At 40.3% G+C, this 14,156-nt stretch overlaps 1 protein-coding gene across 2 annotated transcripts in view; it reads left to right on the top strand.

The window, feature by feature from the left end:
* Nucleotides 1–2,974: 2,974 nt before the first annotated feature.
* Nucleotides 2,975–14,156, top strand: part of ZC3HC1 (zinc finger C3HC-type containing 1) — an 18,201-nt gene continuing 7,019 nt past the window's right edge. Inside the window, exons 1-4 of one of the 2 annotated variants that reach the window (XM_007469710.1) lie at nucleotides 2,975–3,375; nucleotides 4,847–4,958; nucleotides 7,044–7,194; nucleotides 7,976–8,059. In XM_007469710.1, the coding sequence (XP_007469772.1) occupies nucleotides 3,230–3,375; nucleotides 4,847–4,958; nucleotides 7,044–7,194; nucleotides 7,976–8,059 (493 nt within the window). In that variant the 5' untranslated portion in view covers nucleotides 2,975–3,229. The remainder of the gene's footprint in view (nucleotides 3,376–4,846; nucleotides 4,959–7,043; nucleotides 7,195–7,975; nucleotides 8,060–14,156) is intronic. The other variant, XM_007469711.1, reaches the window with a different exon arrangement.

Genomic DNA, 14,156 nt, shown 5'->3' with positions numbered 1-14,156 from the left:
TGGAAGAGCCTTCCAGGCAGAGGGCACAGGGAGTGCAAATGTCTCAAGGCAGGACTACATCTGTTAAATTCAAGGCCTAGTAAGGAGGCCAGTGTAGCTGAAGCAGAGGGAATGAGGGGGAGAATGGAAGATATTGGAATCAGTGAGGATAGGTAATTTTTTTCAAGGAGTTTTGCTGTAAAGAAGAACAGAACAATGGAGTGGTATCTGGACGAGGAACTGCAATCAGAGGTTTTTGTTTTGTCTCATTTTGAAGACGGGAGAAATAATATCTTAATGCTGATGTGAATGTTCAGTAGAGGGGAGAATCACTGGGCAATGTCCTTGAGTAGGCCAGAGGGGACTAGGCCGAGTGTACAAGGTTGGCCTTATGTAGGAGCACAGACTACAGCAAGTTTTCTCAATCTCTACACGTTTGACATTTTTGGGTGAGCAATTCTTTGTTGTGAGGGGCTGTCCTGTGCACTGTAAGATGTTTAGCAGCAACACCAGCCTCTTCCATCACCCCATCTGTAATAACCAAAAATGTCTCTAGATATTGCCAAATGTCCCCTGGAAGGCAAAACTGCACCCATTTGAGAGCCACTGATCTATAGTAACAGGAGGAAAGGTAAAGTACTATCAGAGGATAAGACAACCACTCAATATATGAAATGAAAAGACAAAGCTGCATTTATTGCTTACTATAGGCAGTGAGAGTCATACTTGTCAGGCACATGTTTAGAGAAGACCAAACTGCTAATCTTATATTGAATTTAGAGAAAGTGGGAAGTTCAGGGATTGGTGACCTTTCAGAGGTCTAAGTGTATTGACATTCTCTGCAGGAGTGATAACTTGCATGAGAATATTGTTGATTGGTTGGCACTTGGAGGTGTGTGTACTGAAGTGAGTCTGTGATTGGCTGATTTTCAGAATCAATGGGTTGTCTTTGGGCTTGCAAAACATGTTCACTGGGGTGAGTTATCAATAGACTGAACTTAAAACTGGCTGATTTCTGGCTACTACCTTGGGAATGTGGAAACTTAAAAAATTCTCAGTATTCCACATGCTAGTGGGTAGATGCGGTGGTGTTAATCTGTGGAAGTTTTCTTCTGATTGCTTAAATTTTTTAAGTGAAATAGGAAACAAGGACATCAGCAGACAGGGAGGATGGATTCGAAGAGACACTGAAGATTTGAGGAGAGAAGTATGAAAGTCATCTATGAAAGTAGGAGAGGAGGTACACTAGGGAAATGTAGTATGATCACTGGGCAGAATTAAGGGCCCATTGAGGTCGACAATACAAAGAGAGACAAGTCAGCATGCCATGCATTTTTTCTTTAACCGCATTCAGCTGACAGGGTGCAGGAGCAGAGTGGTGGAACGCTGAACTCTACTGTGATTGAGGTTTTGCCAAACGAGTACTACAAAGCAAGAAAGGTCTAAAGAAATTGAGAGTACATTCTAGAGAATGTATTATTTTCAGTTATATATTTTGCTTTTTTATTATGACATTGTCAAAATTACTCAGTAATAGAAAGAATAATATAATGAACCCCCATGACTCTATCACCCAAATCCAACAATTAAAAACATTTTTCATCATGGGATTTCCCCTGTGGTCCAATGGTTAAGACTCCACGTTCCCAATGCAGGGGGCACAGGTTGGATCCCCATTCAGGGAACTAGATCCTGCATGCATGCCACAACTAAAGATCCCGAGTGCTGCAACTAAGACCTGGAGCAGCCAAATAAGTAAATAAATAAACATTAAAAAAAATTTTTTTCTCCTCACATTTTCTTTTCCTCCAGAACTTTAAAGCAAATCCCAGACATCACACTAGTTCACCCATAAACACCTCAAGACGTATCTCTTATAAGTAAGGATTTTTTTTGGCCACGACACGAGGCTTGTGGGATCTTAGTTACACAACTAGGGATGGAACCTGGGTCCTCAGCAGTGAGAGTACCGAGTCCTAACCCCTAAACCACCAGGGAATTCCCAGTAAGGACTTTTAAAAACCATAATCACAGTGCCATTATCACATATAACAAAACTAAATAAGTCTTAATATTAACTAATTCTCTGTCCATATGCAAATTTTGCAAAGGAATGATGATAATGATTGGCATCGAACTGAAGCTGGCTAAGGAGAGAAGAAATAAGGTGGTGTTTTTCGGAACAATGGAAAGGCTGAGATCAATAGGCTGAAAGTCCTGGTGGGCGGGAACAACTACTGAAGTTAGGAGCCCACAGAGAGTGAGCTGGCGGGGGTGGGGGGGGTTGGGGGGGTGGCCCCACTTTTACCTTTGCCCATTGCTCAGTCACATCAGTCTCCTTTTTCTGTTTATTATATGAGGCAAACTCCTTCCCGTTTGGGATGCTGTTAGAGACTGTGTAGATCTCTTTCCCACAATCTCATCTATTTTAACTCCAGCACAGATGTTCTCAGGAGAATCTGTAGATTGAATTAGGTCCTCCTTTACCCTAACCCTAACCCTTGGGATTTCTTTGGAGCACTTGTAATTTCAAAAGTTCAGGAAAACGTATTTTTTTAATATCTAACTCCACTAAAAATTACGTCTCCTTTATTCACTGCTGTCATTGCCAGCGCCGAGGACAGCGTCGGTAGGACACCCTCAATAAATAATTTTTGGACAAAGCAGGGAAGAAGTGTTCGATAACGGCAAACGCCAGACTTCTAAACCCACCCGTAACACGTGTTTCTAAGGATTCTAAATTATTTGCTCTCAAGTGACTGTCGCCATTCCCTCACATGTAAAAAGATAAACTTAGGAGAGTCTTATCAGTTAATTACCTTAAGACTAAATTGGGCCCCTCAACACTGCTGAACTCGGAGAGACAGCGCTCTAAAAACCTCTTATCAAGCCAAGTATGCTCGTACATAAAGGAAACGACTAATCTTGTTTAACCAGAGCCCTCCCGCGAGGGTCTACCTCGGTTTTGTTTGTTTGTTTGGGCCACGCCGCAGGGCATGCGGGATCTAAGCTCCCCGACCAGGGGATGGAACCCACACCCCCTGCAATGCAAGCGCGTAGTCTTAATCACTGGACCGCCAGGGAAGTCCCTACCTCGTTCTAAAATGGCCAGGAAGGGCTGGGCCCGGCGGTGACACCCGGCAGGTTGCTTGGGCCAACGCGTGGGAAGCCAAAAAAGGATCCTAACCGCTCAGAACGGAAGTTCCTGAGCCTTCACACGCGCGGGGAAGCAACTCGGAAACGGACCAAGATGGCGGCGCCCACTGAGGGGCCAACGTTTACCGCGGGGGTCGAAAAGAATTGTAGTGCGGTTGTTCGCTCCCCAGAAGAGACTCCCCAGAAAGTCCGGCAGCTGATAGATGAGGGGATTGCCCCGGAAGAGGGAGGCGCCGAAGCGTGAGTCCGCGAGTCCACCCTGGGTCTGGCGACGGCGGATTGGAGAGGGTTTGGGGGACTCAGGCCAGGGTAGGATACCCTGCGTCTGTAACTCGGGCGATGGGAATGGCTGCGACTCGGGATCTTGAAGAAACTGGGGTTCCTTCGCTCAGTCGGCTTTAATCTTCTGCTCGGGAGGTACTGGGCGCAATTTTGCCTTAAGACAGGTTTTGGGAGGAAGGTAAAAGACAGGACCGCGAACTGAATATGCGCACTTGATTTCTCTTAGACTTCTTAACCTTTTGAAGTCCTAGACACCTTTGGCAGCCTGGTAAAGTTTATGAACACCGTCTCAGAATTATATTTTTAAATGCATAAAGTAAATTACATAGGATTATAAAGGATACCAATTACGTTGGAATGCAGTTATCAAGAAGTAAAAGAAAAAGAGTGATGCAGTGAAACGCTTCATTATTTAAGAGTTAAATAATATCTAGTAATAGGTCTGTTATCTACCATAATTTTGAAGTAGCGAGAGCATAAACGGTATTTCAAAACATGTGCAACAACCATAATGTGGTGACAAAATACCTGTGATTTCCATTGATGACAAATTTACAGGTACTGCTGATGCTACTGTGGTTTTTTAAATTATCTTCATTCATAATGGAGGGAAATGCTACATTTCAGTTAGAGGTTACCAAAATAAATGTCATTTTTTTCTATCCAAGTTTATGGAAGCTCTGAATTTTTTCCAAGATCCACACCTCCCTGAGGCTGTCACTCTCAGAATAAATTACTTTATTTTGAGTTATAATAGTTGGTGTAATCTTACTTTTATTAAAATTACTTTTGTCTTCAGCAGTTCCTCCCTCTACACTTCCCAGGTGCTGTTGAAATGCCTTTCACTGAATATAAAAGAATTGTTTTGCTGGTTTTTTTCTCCTTGAATTTTTTCATGAAATAGCTAAAATTCTTTACTTTGATTGAAATTTTCAAATTAGTTCCTTTGGGGAAGAAGTGCATAGCAAGGATCAATCCAGGTAGAAATATCAAAATTGTCATTTTCTGCTGTTAAAATAGTTAAATTTCTAAGATGGTTCAAATTGGATGATGCACAGAAGCCTTGAGTCTTATTTTGTGTTTACAAAAATTATGCAAAATACTGTTGGAGAGCAATGAGTGAGGTAGCATAGTTTGCCAGTATAGGATTAGTGAAGCATGGTCAAGGTAGAAATTGCTTGAAACTTAGTTATGGCCAAACTGTAGAGATTTGAATGCCAGTCTGAAGAATTTGGATTCTGCTTAATAAGTATTGTGAAACTATTGACAGTGTTAAACAGAAAAATTACCTGACTGAAAGGATATTTAGAAAGGTTAAAATCCAGAGTGGCATGATTGATGATACAATGTGCAGAGAAGCTAGGTAGAAAACGTTTAGGCAAAGTGATGCCTTGAAAGGATTACCAATAGTTCTGCCACTTTATTTTAGGAAGGACACATCTGCCACACTCCAGTCAGTTAATGGATCACCCCGAGCAGAAGAACCTCTATTGGAATCTAGAAGCAAAGAAGCCTTCTTTAGCAGAGTGGAAACCTTTTCTATATCCTTTTTGGTTCGAGGGAGTTGCACTTTCTGCCTGCTTCTGGAATTATTCTTCTAGGAGTTACACCACTTTCTCTGATGTTTTTAATTTTTAGAATTAAACTTGGTAAGAAATTTGGCTGGAGCTCCGTGGGCTCTTCACAGGGATAGTTCACAACATGGCAGCGGGCTTCAGTCAGAGTGAGCAAGCAAGAGAGAGCAAGATAGAAGCAAGGTCTCAACTGACATCACATCACTTTTGCCATTTTCTATTTGCTAGAGTGTTTTTAATTTAAAGCAATTACAGACTTATAGAAAGATTGCACAGGTTACAAAGAACTTCCTTGTGAGTACTTGAAAGTAAGTTGCCAAAGTGACACCTCATTACCCCCAAATATTTCCCACAAACAAGGTCTTTCTCTTACCTAACCACAATGAAACCATCAAAATTGGGAAATTCACATAATAAATTACTGCCATATAACCCTTACATCATAATCATTCCATCAATTGTAGTAATAATGTTCTTTATAGCAAAAGGATCCAGTTGAGAATCCTCAGTTTTTCCTTGAATTTCATGACCTTGATACTTTTGAAGATTATAGGCCAGTTATTTTATAGAGTGTATCTCAACTTGCATTTGTCTGATGTTTCATTATGATTAGATTCAGGTTATGTAGGAATATCAGAGAAGTAATGCTGTGTTCTCTTTGCATCCTGTCAGGTGGCACATGATTTTGATCTGTCCCTTTACCCTCGATCATCATTTTGATCAGTTGATTAAGGGAGTGTCTGTCGGTGTTTTCCATTGTAAAGTAGCTTTTTCCTCCTTTGTAATTAAACTTTTGTGGGGATGTGCTTTGAAACCATGTAAATATCACATTCCTCATCAAACTTTATGTAACTTATTGTAGCAGCATGGGCTCATGATTTCCTTTTTTATTCAATGGGTCATAATCCATTACTATTATATATTTTGAGATTCCAGTTGCCCCTGATTTGGTGAGTGGGAGCCCCATGTAGTTGCTCTTTACACCCCACTTCGCTACAGCACCCCAAGGTAGGTCCCCCTCTGTATGAACTCCCTCTTTACCCGACTTGCCTTTTGACACCATGCGATGAGCTGTCTCCCCTACCCTCCTGGCTTAATCCTCTGCCTTGTTCACCACCTGGTGGCTTTAGGACTGAATTGTTCAGGAAGGGGAAAGTATTTTAACCATGCTCCTACTGCTGTTTCTTGGATTAATTCCTGATATTGACAAAGCATTTAAAATCATTTTCTTTTGTTGTTTTTTGGTTCCCATTGGATATAAATTGATTGCCACTTTGATATAATTATTTATTTAACTTAAGCTAGTTAAGTGATTCTATTACTTTTATTCTACATAATCCAAACTCCTTTAACATTTATATTTAGATTCTGTTTCTAGCCTTCAGTTCTCCTTTTGCTGCTATTAGAATGTTTTCAAGTTCCTATATCCCTTGTAAAAATATAGAACTTTCCTGCATCTTTTATGTTTTATCCTTTTTTTTTCCTGTGCTCTGTAAAACAAGAGCTCTATAGGTAAAATAGAAAAAGCTGAGTGTTGAATATTAAAGATCAATAAATATTTTAGGACATATCTCCCATGCACATACTTACAGATGCTCTTGATGCTCTCAGCTTACGTAAAACACACATACCACACACACGTTAGTATATAACAATCAAATTTGGGGTAGGGAGGAATAATGAATATTATTAATTTTACTGACTTTATTCTTCAGAAGGCAAAAGTGGATATGATACAATAGGAGAGCAGAGATGAGTGATAAAATATTTCAGCTTGTTTGACCTTCACCATCCCTTACTGCTTAGGCAAATCCCAGTGCTTTCACTAGTGTTTTCAAATCCCTAGTATTTCATATTAAGCAAAAGCGAATGGCTTTTCTACTGTACCCCACAACCAATAATAAAATAAACATTTTAAACATATAAAATACATAGGGCTTCCTGTTGCTTTTCCTCTTAATGTGTTTATTCCTATATACATTGAGTTAAAGTTTTCATTTCTGACTTGTTCATTTTAATGTACATGCATGTTGTTTTTCTTAATGTGAATACTCTTTGAAATGGGCAGGTAAGCCCCCTGAGCTGTCTCCACTGGTCTGTGCAAAATATGGCTGGGTCACAGTTGAATGTGATATGCTGAAGTGCTCCAGCTGTCAAGCTTTTCTCTGTGCCACTTTACAACCAGCTTTTGATTTTGACAGATGTAAGTATAAAGTACAAATTACATTTTTCTCCATATTCAAAAGATATCTATACTAGTTTTTTTTTTTTTTTTTTTTGCGGTACATGGGCCTCTCACTGTTGTGGCCTCTCCCATTGCGGAGCACAGGCTCCAGACGCACAGGCTCAGCGGCCATGGCTCACGGGCCCAGGTGCTCCGCGGAATGTGGGATCCTCCCAGACCGGGGCATGAACCCGTGTCCCCTGCATCGGCAGGCGGACTCTCAACCACTGCGCCACCAGGGAAGCCCTATACTAGTTTTTCTGAAATGACCAGTCACTTGTGTTTGATCAAAGAATGTGTACTTCTGTATATAACAAGGTGAAGTTGTGATTGTCTTCACCCTAATTACTAGCTTTAGTCATTACTTTTTTTTTTTTTTTTTTTTTAAAAAGCTCAGCTACTTTAGAGTGAACCTGACTTTGTGTATTCTGGGAAACTAACAGCAGTATGTTTATTTTATAGTTCCGAAATTTATACTTAGGCTAAGAGACACAGGACTTTTGTGAAGGCTCACATTTTGGAATGCCTGCCTTATAAGATACATGATATCTCCTTTGTTATTGCTTTTAGAATCTTGATTTAGAACTTGTTTTGTGAAAAATATTAAGATGATTCAGTTGCTAATATTTCATATCTTTAAAATTTTTCTGAGTTATTTTAATTCTTAGTTGTATCTATACTCTTAAAGGCTTTTGGTCATTGGATTTTGAATTTATATAAGACATTGTTTTTAAGGCATTGTTATCTATGCGGGTTTCAGATAAGGAACGATGTGCTGAGCTGAAGAAAGCCTTGTGTACTGCCCATGAGAAGTTCTGTTTCTGGCCAGACAGCCCCTCTCCAGGTACTTCCTTACAAAATTTCCCATTTACCATCTCTTCTTGGTCAATGTGGGGTTCTTTTGTTTTGTTTTTTTGCTTGTTTGTTTATTTGTTTTTAATTGGGGTATAGTTGCTTTACAGTGTTGTGTTAGTTTCTGCTGTACAGCGAAGTGAATCGGCTATATGTGTACATATATCCCCTCTTTTGGATTTCCTTCCCATTTAGGTCACCACAGAGCATTGGGTAGAGTTCCCTGTGCTATACAGCAGGTTCTCATTGGTTATCTATTTTATACATAGTAGTGTATATATGTCAATCCCAATCTCCCAGTTCATCCCCACCCCAGGTCATTACGTTTCTCATATTGTCTATTTCTTTGTGAAAATCTAGACTTTGAAGTTTCTTTTTCCTCCTGTCTATTTGCACTTTATAAGAGAACTGATATTCATTCACTTATTGTGTTATTTATTAAGTGCATTTGACATGCCAAAGGTTTAATCGTACATACATTATCCCGTTTAATCCTCTCAGGGGCCCTGGGAGGTAGATATCAACCTGATTTTTAGGTGGGGAAACTGAGAATCAGAAATCTTTTTTTTTTTTACTATTTTATTTATTTATTTGTTTGTTTGCTTATTGCTGCATTGGGTCTTAGTTGCTGCGCGCGGGCTTTCTCTAGTTGTGGCAAGCGGGGACTATGCATTGTGGTATGCAGTCTTCTCATTGCGGTGGCTTCTCTTGTTGTGGAGCACGGGTTCTAGGTGCGCAGGCTCAGAAGTTGTGGCTCACAGGTTCTAGAGCACAGGCTCAGTAGCTGTGGCGCACGGGCTTAGTTGCTCCGCGGCATGTGGGATCTTCCTGGACCAGGGCTCAAACCCGTGTCCCCTGCATTGACTGGTGGATTCTTAACCACTGTGCCACCAGGGAATTCCCAAGAATCAGAAGTCTTAAAACCAGCTAGTGAGGAGCCATGACCATGGTTTTATCTGATCTCAGACTCTCTGCTTTTCCCACCAGAGCAAACAGCCCCATGTTCTACCCAGGCTTCCTGGTACACTAATGGCACTAACGGTGGCAGTTAAATATGGTTCAGTTGCTAAAGAATACTCACAGGACCCCACATGAGAGTGATTACAAATCTACAGTTTATTACAGTAAAACAGTACAATATATCAGTAGCACTGAAGTAAGGATATCATCACAGCCAAAGACTGCCTGATGGTAAGGGGTCTGGAGAGGCCGGGTGCAGGCTCCTCTTGTCCTTCTCGTATAAGGGCTGTGGCAGTACGCACTCTCTCTCAAATCAGAAACCACTGATGTGTGCACAAAATGCTTCAGAACAAGGGAGCCCAAGACGTAGTCTCAAGTGGGATTTGCTTGTTGTGTTGCCATATTCCTGCTGAGTAACCAGCTTCAACAGCCGAGCCCACCAGGTGGCTCACCAAGACCAGGGACAAAACTCTCTGGACCCATGTTTACAATGCAGCACTATTAATTCATATATTTCATGCTTGACCGGAAATCAGCTCCATGTAGGTATGTTTTTTATTTCAGTAGGACAGCTCAGGCTAATTCCAGGGTCACTGATGCCCAGGAATATTCCATGAGTGACCACTAAGAGGAAAAAATAGTTGGAAAGTGACCGTAGAGTGCCATCTACTGATATATGAAGAGGTGATAGAAAAGGAATTATTAAGAAATAAAATTTTTAAAGTGAAAATGACTGTATAACAAGGATTTCCTGCTGTTGGCCTAGCTGTTTCATGGTGTAGTATAACAAAACTCAGTCCTATGCGTATTTGAATCTTCTCTGTCCAGTGCACCCAGGGCAGAGATAGATTCTCTATCTGCTAATGCCTATGTTGGTGGTTGCGAACTCTTTTTTTTTTTTTTTTGCGGTATGCCGGCCTCTCACTGTTGTGGCCTCTCCCGTTGCGGAGCACAGGCTCCGGACACGCAGGCTCAGCGGCCATGGCTCACGGGCCCAGCCGCTCTGCAGCATGTGGGATCCTCCCGGACCGGGGCACGAACCCATGTCCCCTGCATCAGCAGGCGGACTCTCAACCACTGCGCCACCAGGGAAGCCCGGTTGCGAACTCTTGCTACCATGCACTCTACTTTCTTTCTTTCTTTCTTTTTTTTTTTTTTGCATTTTAATTTTTTTATACAATTTTTAAAGGTTACTTTCCATTTACAGTTATTACAAAATATTGGCTGTATTTCCCGTGTTGTACAATACACTCTACTTTCTTGGTCCCATTTGTGACTTCAGCTACCACCTACTTGAAGACTTCTGACTTCTGTTCAGATCTCTCTTTTGAACTTGACTCATATTTTCAACTACCTTCTAAACATTTCCACTTAAAATCTTACAGATACCTAGAACTCAAAATATACAAAACTGATTTCTTCATCTTATACTTAAAACTTTATTCACTTCTTATGTTGTCTCCATCTTGATAGATGTTACTTACCTCTCCCTCCAGTTATGCTACCCAAAAACCTGAAAGTCACCTTAAATGCCCCTCCTTATCATCACCAGCTGGTCCTATCCATTCTACCTCCTAAATAGATCTCAAATATGACCTTCCAATTATATCATCCCTTGATTTGTTGTTTTTTTTTTTTATTTTTTTTATTTTTTGCCATACGCGGGCCTCTCACTGATGTAGCCTCTGCCGTTGTGGAGCACAGGCTCCGGACGCGCAGGCTCAGCGGCCATGGCTCACGGGCCTAGCTGCTCCGCGGCATGTGGGATCTTCCCAGACTGGGGCACGAACCCGTGTCCCCTGCATCGGCAGGCGGACTCTCAACCACTGCGCCACCAGGGAAGCCCCCTTGATTTGTTTTTTTAACATTCAAGAGACTTTTGTGTGGAGAAAAGAACACCTCAACTATTTATACTTTAATGCTTGCATTTATTAAGCATATCTAATAAAATTGTGAAAGTAATTTTTTTCTAACATTTACCAATAATTACAAACTAAATTAAATCACTGTAAACATTTTAAATTACAATTACTAATTTATTAGGACTGATTATTTTGAGCATATCATATACTTTAAAGTAGACAAAATATACACATACATTAATTGTAAAACACATATTTAAACTTATGTGAAGACATTTTCATGATGGGATTAATTTCTTCTCTGTTCACTCTTTTCCCTTCATAGGTTTTTAGTGGTACTTTCTTAGGATTGTAACAATCAGACCAAATTCTGAATTAGAAGATGATCAGATAGGTGTTGAGACCTGGTTTCTTCTCCCAAGTTTTGTTAAACCAAAGCCACTGGTCATCAGGACATGTTTCCTTTTTATTATTAAACTTCACTTTTTTAAAGTCCACACCTTTCTCATTGATTTCAGTTTTTTATTACCTGACTTTTCTAGTAAAATGATGCATCTTTTAAAATTAATGACTTTTTTGACCTATTTGGTTGCTTGCAACAACTTTAAATAATTTTTTAAAAATTTATTTGTTTATTTTTGGCTGCGTTTGGTCTTCATTGCTGTGCGCAAGCGTTCTCTAGTTGCGGCGCGCGGGGGCTACTCTTTGTTGTGGTGCGCGGGCTTCTCATCACGGTGTCTTGTCTTGTTGCAGAGCATGGGCTCTAGGCACGCGGGCTTCAGTAGTTGTGGCACGAGGGCTCAGTAGTTGTGGCTCATGGGCTCTAAAACGCAGGCTCAGTAGTTGTGGCACAGGGGCTTAGTTGCTCTGCGGCATGTGGGATCTTCCCAGACCAGGGATCGAACCCGTGTCCCCTGCATTGGGAGGCAGATTCTTAACCACTGCACCACCAGAGAAGTCCCAACTTTAAATAATTTGATAAACTCTTAAGGAATATCTTGTTACCCTTGAATATAGAAAGTGTCTCTTTGTTTTATTTTTAACTTTTTGAGTAATTTCTAAAATTGTGGAGTGTTTCAAGTATAGAAAAAATTGTAGATAATAATAATATAAGAAACATCTCTGTATCTATCACCCAACCCCACCTAATACTAACATTTTGCTATCCTTGCAAAACCACCCCACCCTGATTTCTCTCTGTTAATCAGGAAGAATTACAGATACAGCTGTGTAGTCTTCCCCAATCTCATTCCCTGCCTCCCTGTCCTGTAATAACTACTATCCTGAATTTGGTGTCCATGATTTGCTTACATGGTTTCTATGTCTACAACATTTACATGTATCTAGAAGCAATATATATGGCACTATTTGTTTTAAAATTTTCTATGAATGTTATCATTCTATATATATTCTGCAACCTACTTTTGTAGGGGGAGTCAACTTTTTAAAAATTAATCCATGTTGTCACATGTAGCATGTTTGAAGCTTTATAATAAGTAGGGCCATCTAAAATTTTACTCTTCTAGGAGATGAGGGATAATGTTTATCTAGTTAACTTTCCATTTGGGAAAACTAGCTTATTCATTTTAGAACCTCCTGTCAAACCATCTTTGTACATGATCGTTGTGTGTGACTGTAACTTGAACACCCTTTTCACCAAGTTATGTGTCATCACAAATGCTAATCAATGCTTCCTGTACTTGGTACACTTCCTACCTACTCTGATTCTATTTAGCATATTTGCTCTTCCCTTCTCTGCTTACACAGATTTTGAGCTTTTAGATGTATAGATTACGGTTTTTCATAAAATTTGGGAAGTTTTCAGTTAGTATGTCTTCAAATACTCTTTCTGCCCCTTTCCCTGTCCTTCTTCTGTGTCTCCCATTATGCAGATGTGGTGTGCTTGATAGTGTTCCTTCATTCAAAATTGATGCTCCTTCTCTCCATCCTTATGCCACTCATATCTTAGAGGGATTACTACTTTAAATCACCTTAATGTCCGCTAAGCTTATTTCTTTGCATCCAGACTGACCCCTTAGTCTCTGCTCAAAACTAATACATATTGTCTATAATATCACTTTCACTTCTTCCTTTTAAAAAATCTTCCAGTAGTTTCTCATCACATACATTAATAAAATCGTGGTCTGGCTGCTGTCTATACTTTAACCTTCTCTCCAACTAGTTTCACCACAGGAATACTGTGTTGCAACCCTGTGAGACTATTTAGAATTCCCCACATGTGCTATCCTCTTGGGCTTTTACTTTTACACACTGTTGTTGGTCTTTCCAATTCAGCTTAGACCTGACTTCTTCTGAGAAACCTTTCCTGAGACTCTGCTTTTTAACATAATCACAGGGACTTCCCTGGTGGTACAGTGATTAAGACTCCATGCTCCCAATGCAGGGGGCACGGGTTTGATCCCTGGTCTGGGAACTAAGATCCCGCACGCTGCACAGTGTGGCCAAAATATAAACATAATCACAAAAGTACTATCACAGCTCTATCCAAAAAAATCAGTAATTTCTTTTTCTTTTATTGTTTATTTTTCCAGCTTTATTGAAGTATAATTGACAAAATTGTAAGATATTTAAACTATGCAGGGGGCTTCCCTGGTGGCACAGCGGTTAAGAATCTGCTTGCCAATGCAGGGGACACGGGTTCGAGCCCTGGTCGGGAAAGATCCCACATGCCGCGGAGCAACTAAGCCCGTGCACCACAACTACTGAGGCTGCGCATCTGGAGCTTGTGCTCCGCAACAAGAGAGGCCACGACAGTGAGAGGCCCCGCGCACCGTGATGAAGAGTGGCCCCCATTCGCCACAACTGGAGAAAGCCCTTGCACAGAAACGAAGACCCAACACAGCCAAAAATAATAAATAAATTTTAAAAAATATATATATATATATGTAGGAGTAATGAGAAATCTGTAAATTATGTGAGATATTGTCTCTGCCCTTAAGGAAAATAAAACATTACTGAGATTAAACCTAAAAACAATACCTAAAACAATCCTAAAAAACAAGTGATAAATAATTATGATAATGATGAAGTAACTGTGATACATAGCACTTACTGTACCCTGGGAACTATTTTTAGCACTTCAGTTACATTATTTTAATTGATTATCACAAGTCTAGGTGTTATTGTTAATTTCTTCATTTCCTTTTTTTTTTTTTTTTTTTTTTTTTTTTCGTGGCCTTTTTTTTTTTTTTTGCGGTTTGCAGGCCTCTCACTGTTGTGGCCTCTCCCGCTGCGGAGCACAGGCTC

Source organism: Lipotes vexillifer, unplaced genomic scaffold, assembly GCF_000442215.2.
Source record: "Lipotes vexillifer unplaced genomic scaffold, Lipotes_vexillifer_v1.1 scaffold1329, whole genome shotgun sequence".
Taxonomy (NCBI): Eukaryota; Metazoa; Chordata; class Mammalia; order Artiodactyla; family Lipotidae; genus Lipotes; species Lipotes vexillifer.
This window is presented reverse-complemented; position numbering and strand designations above follow the sequence as displayed.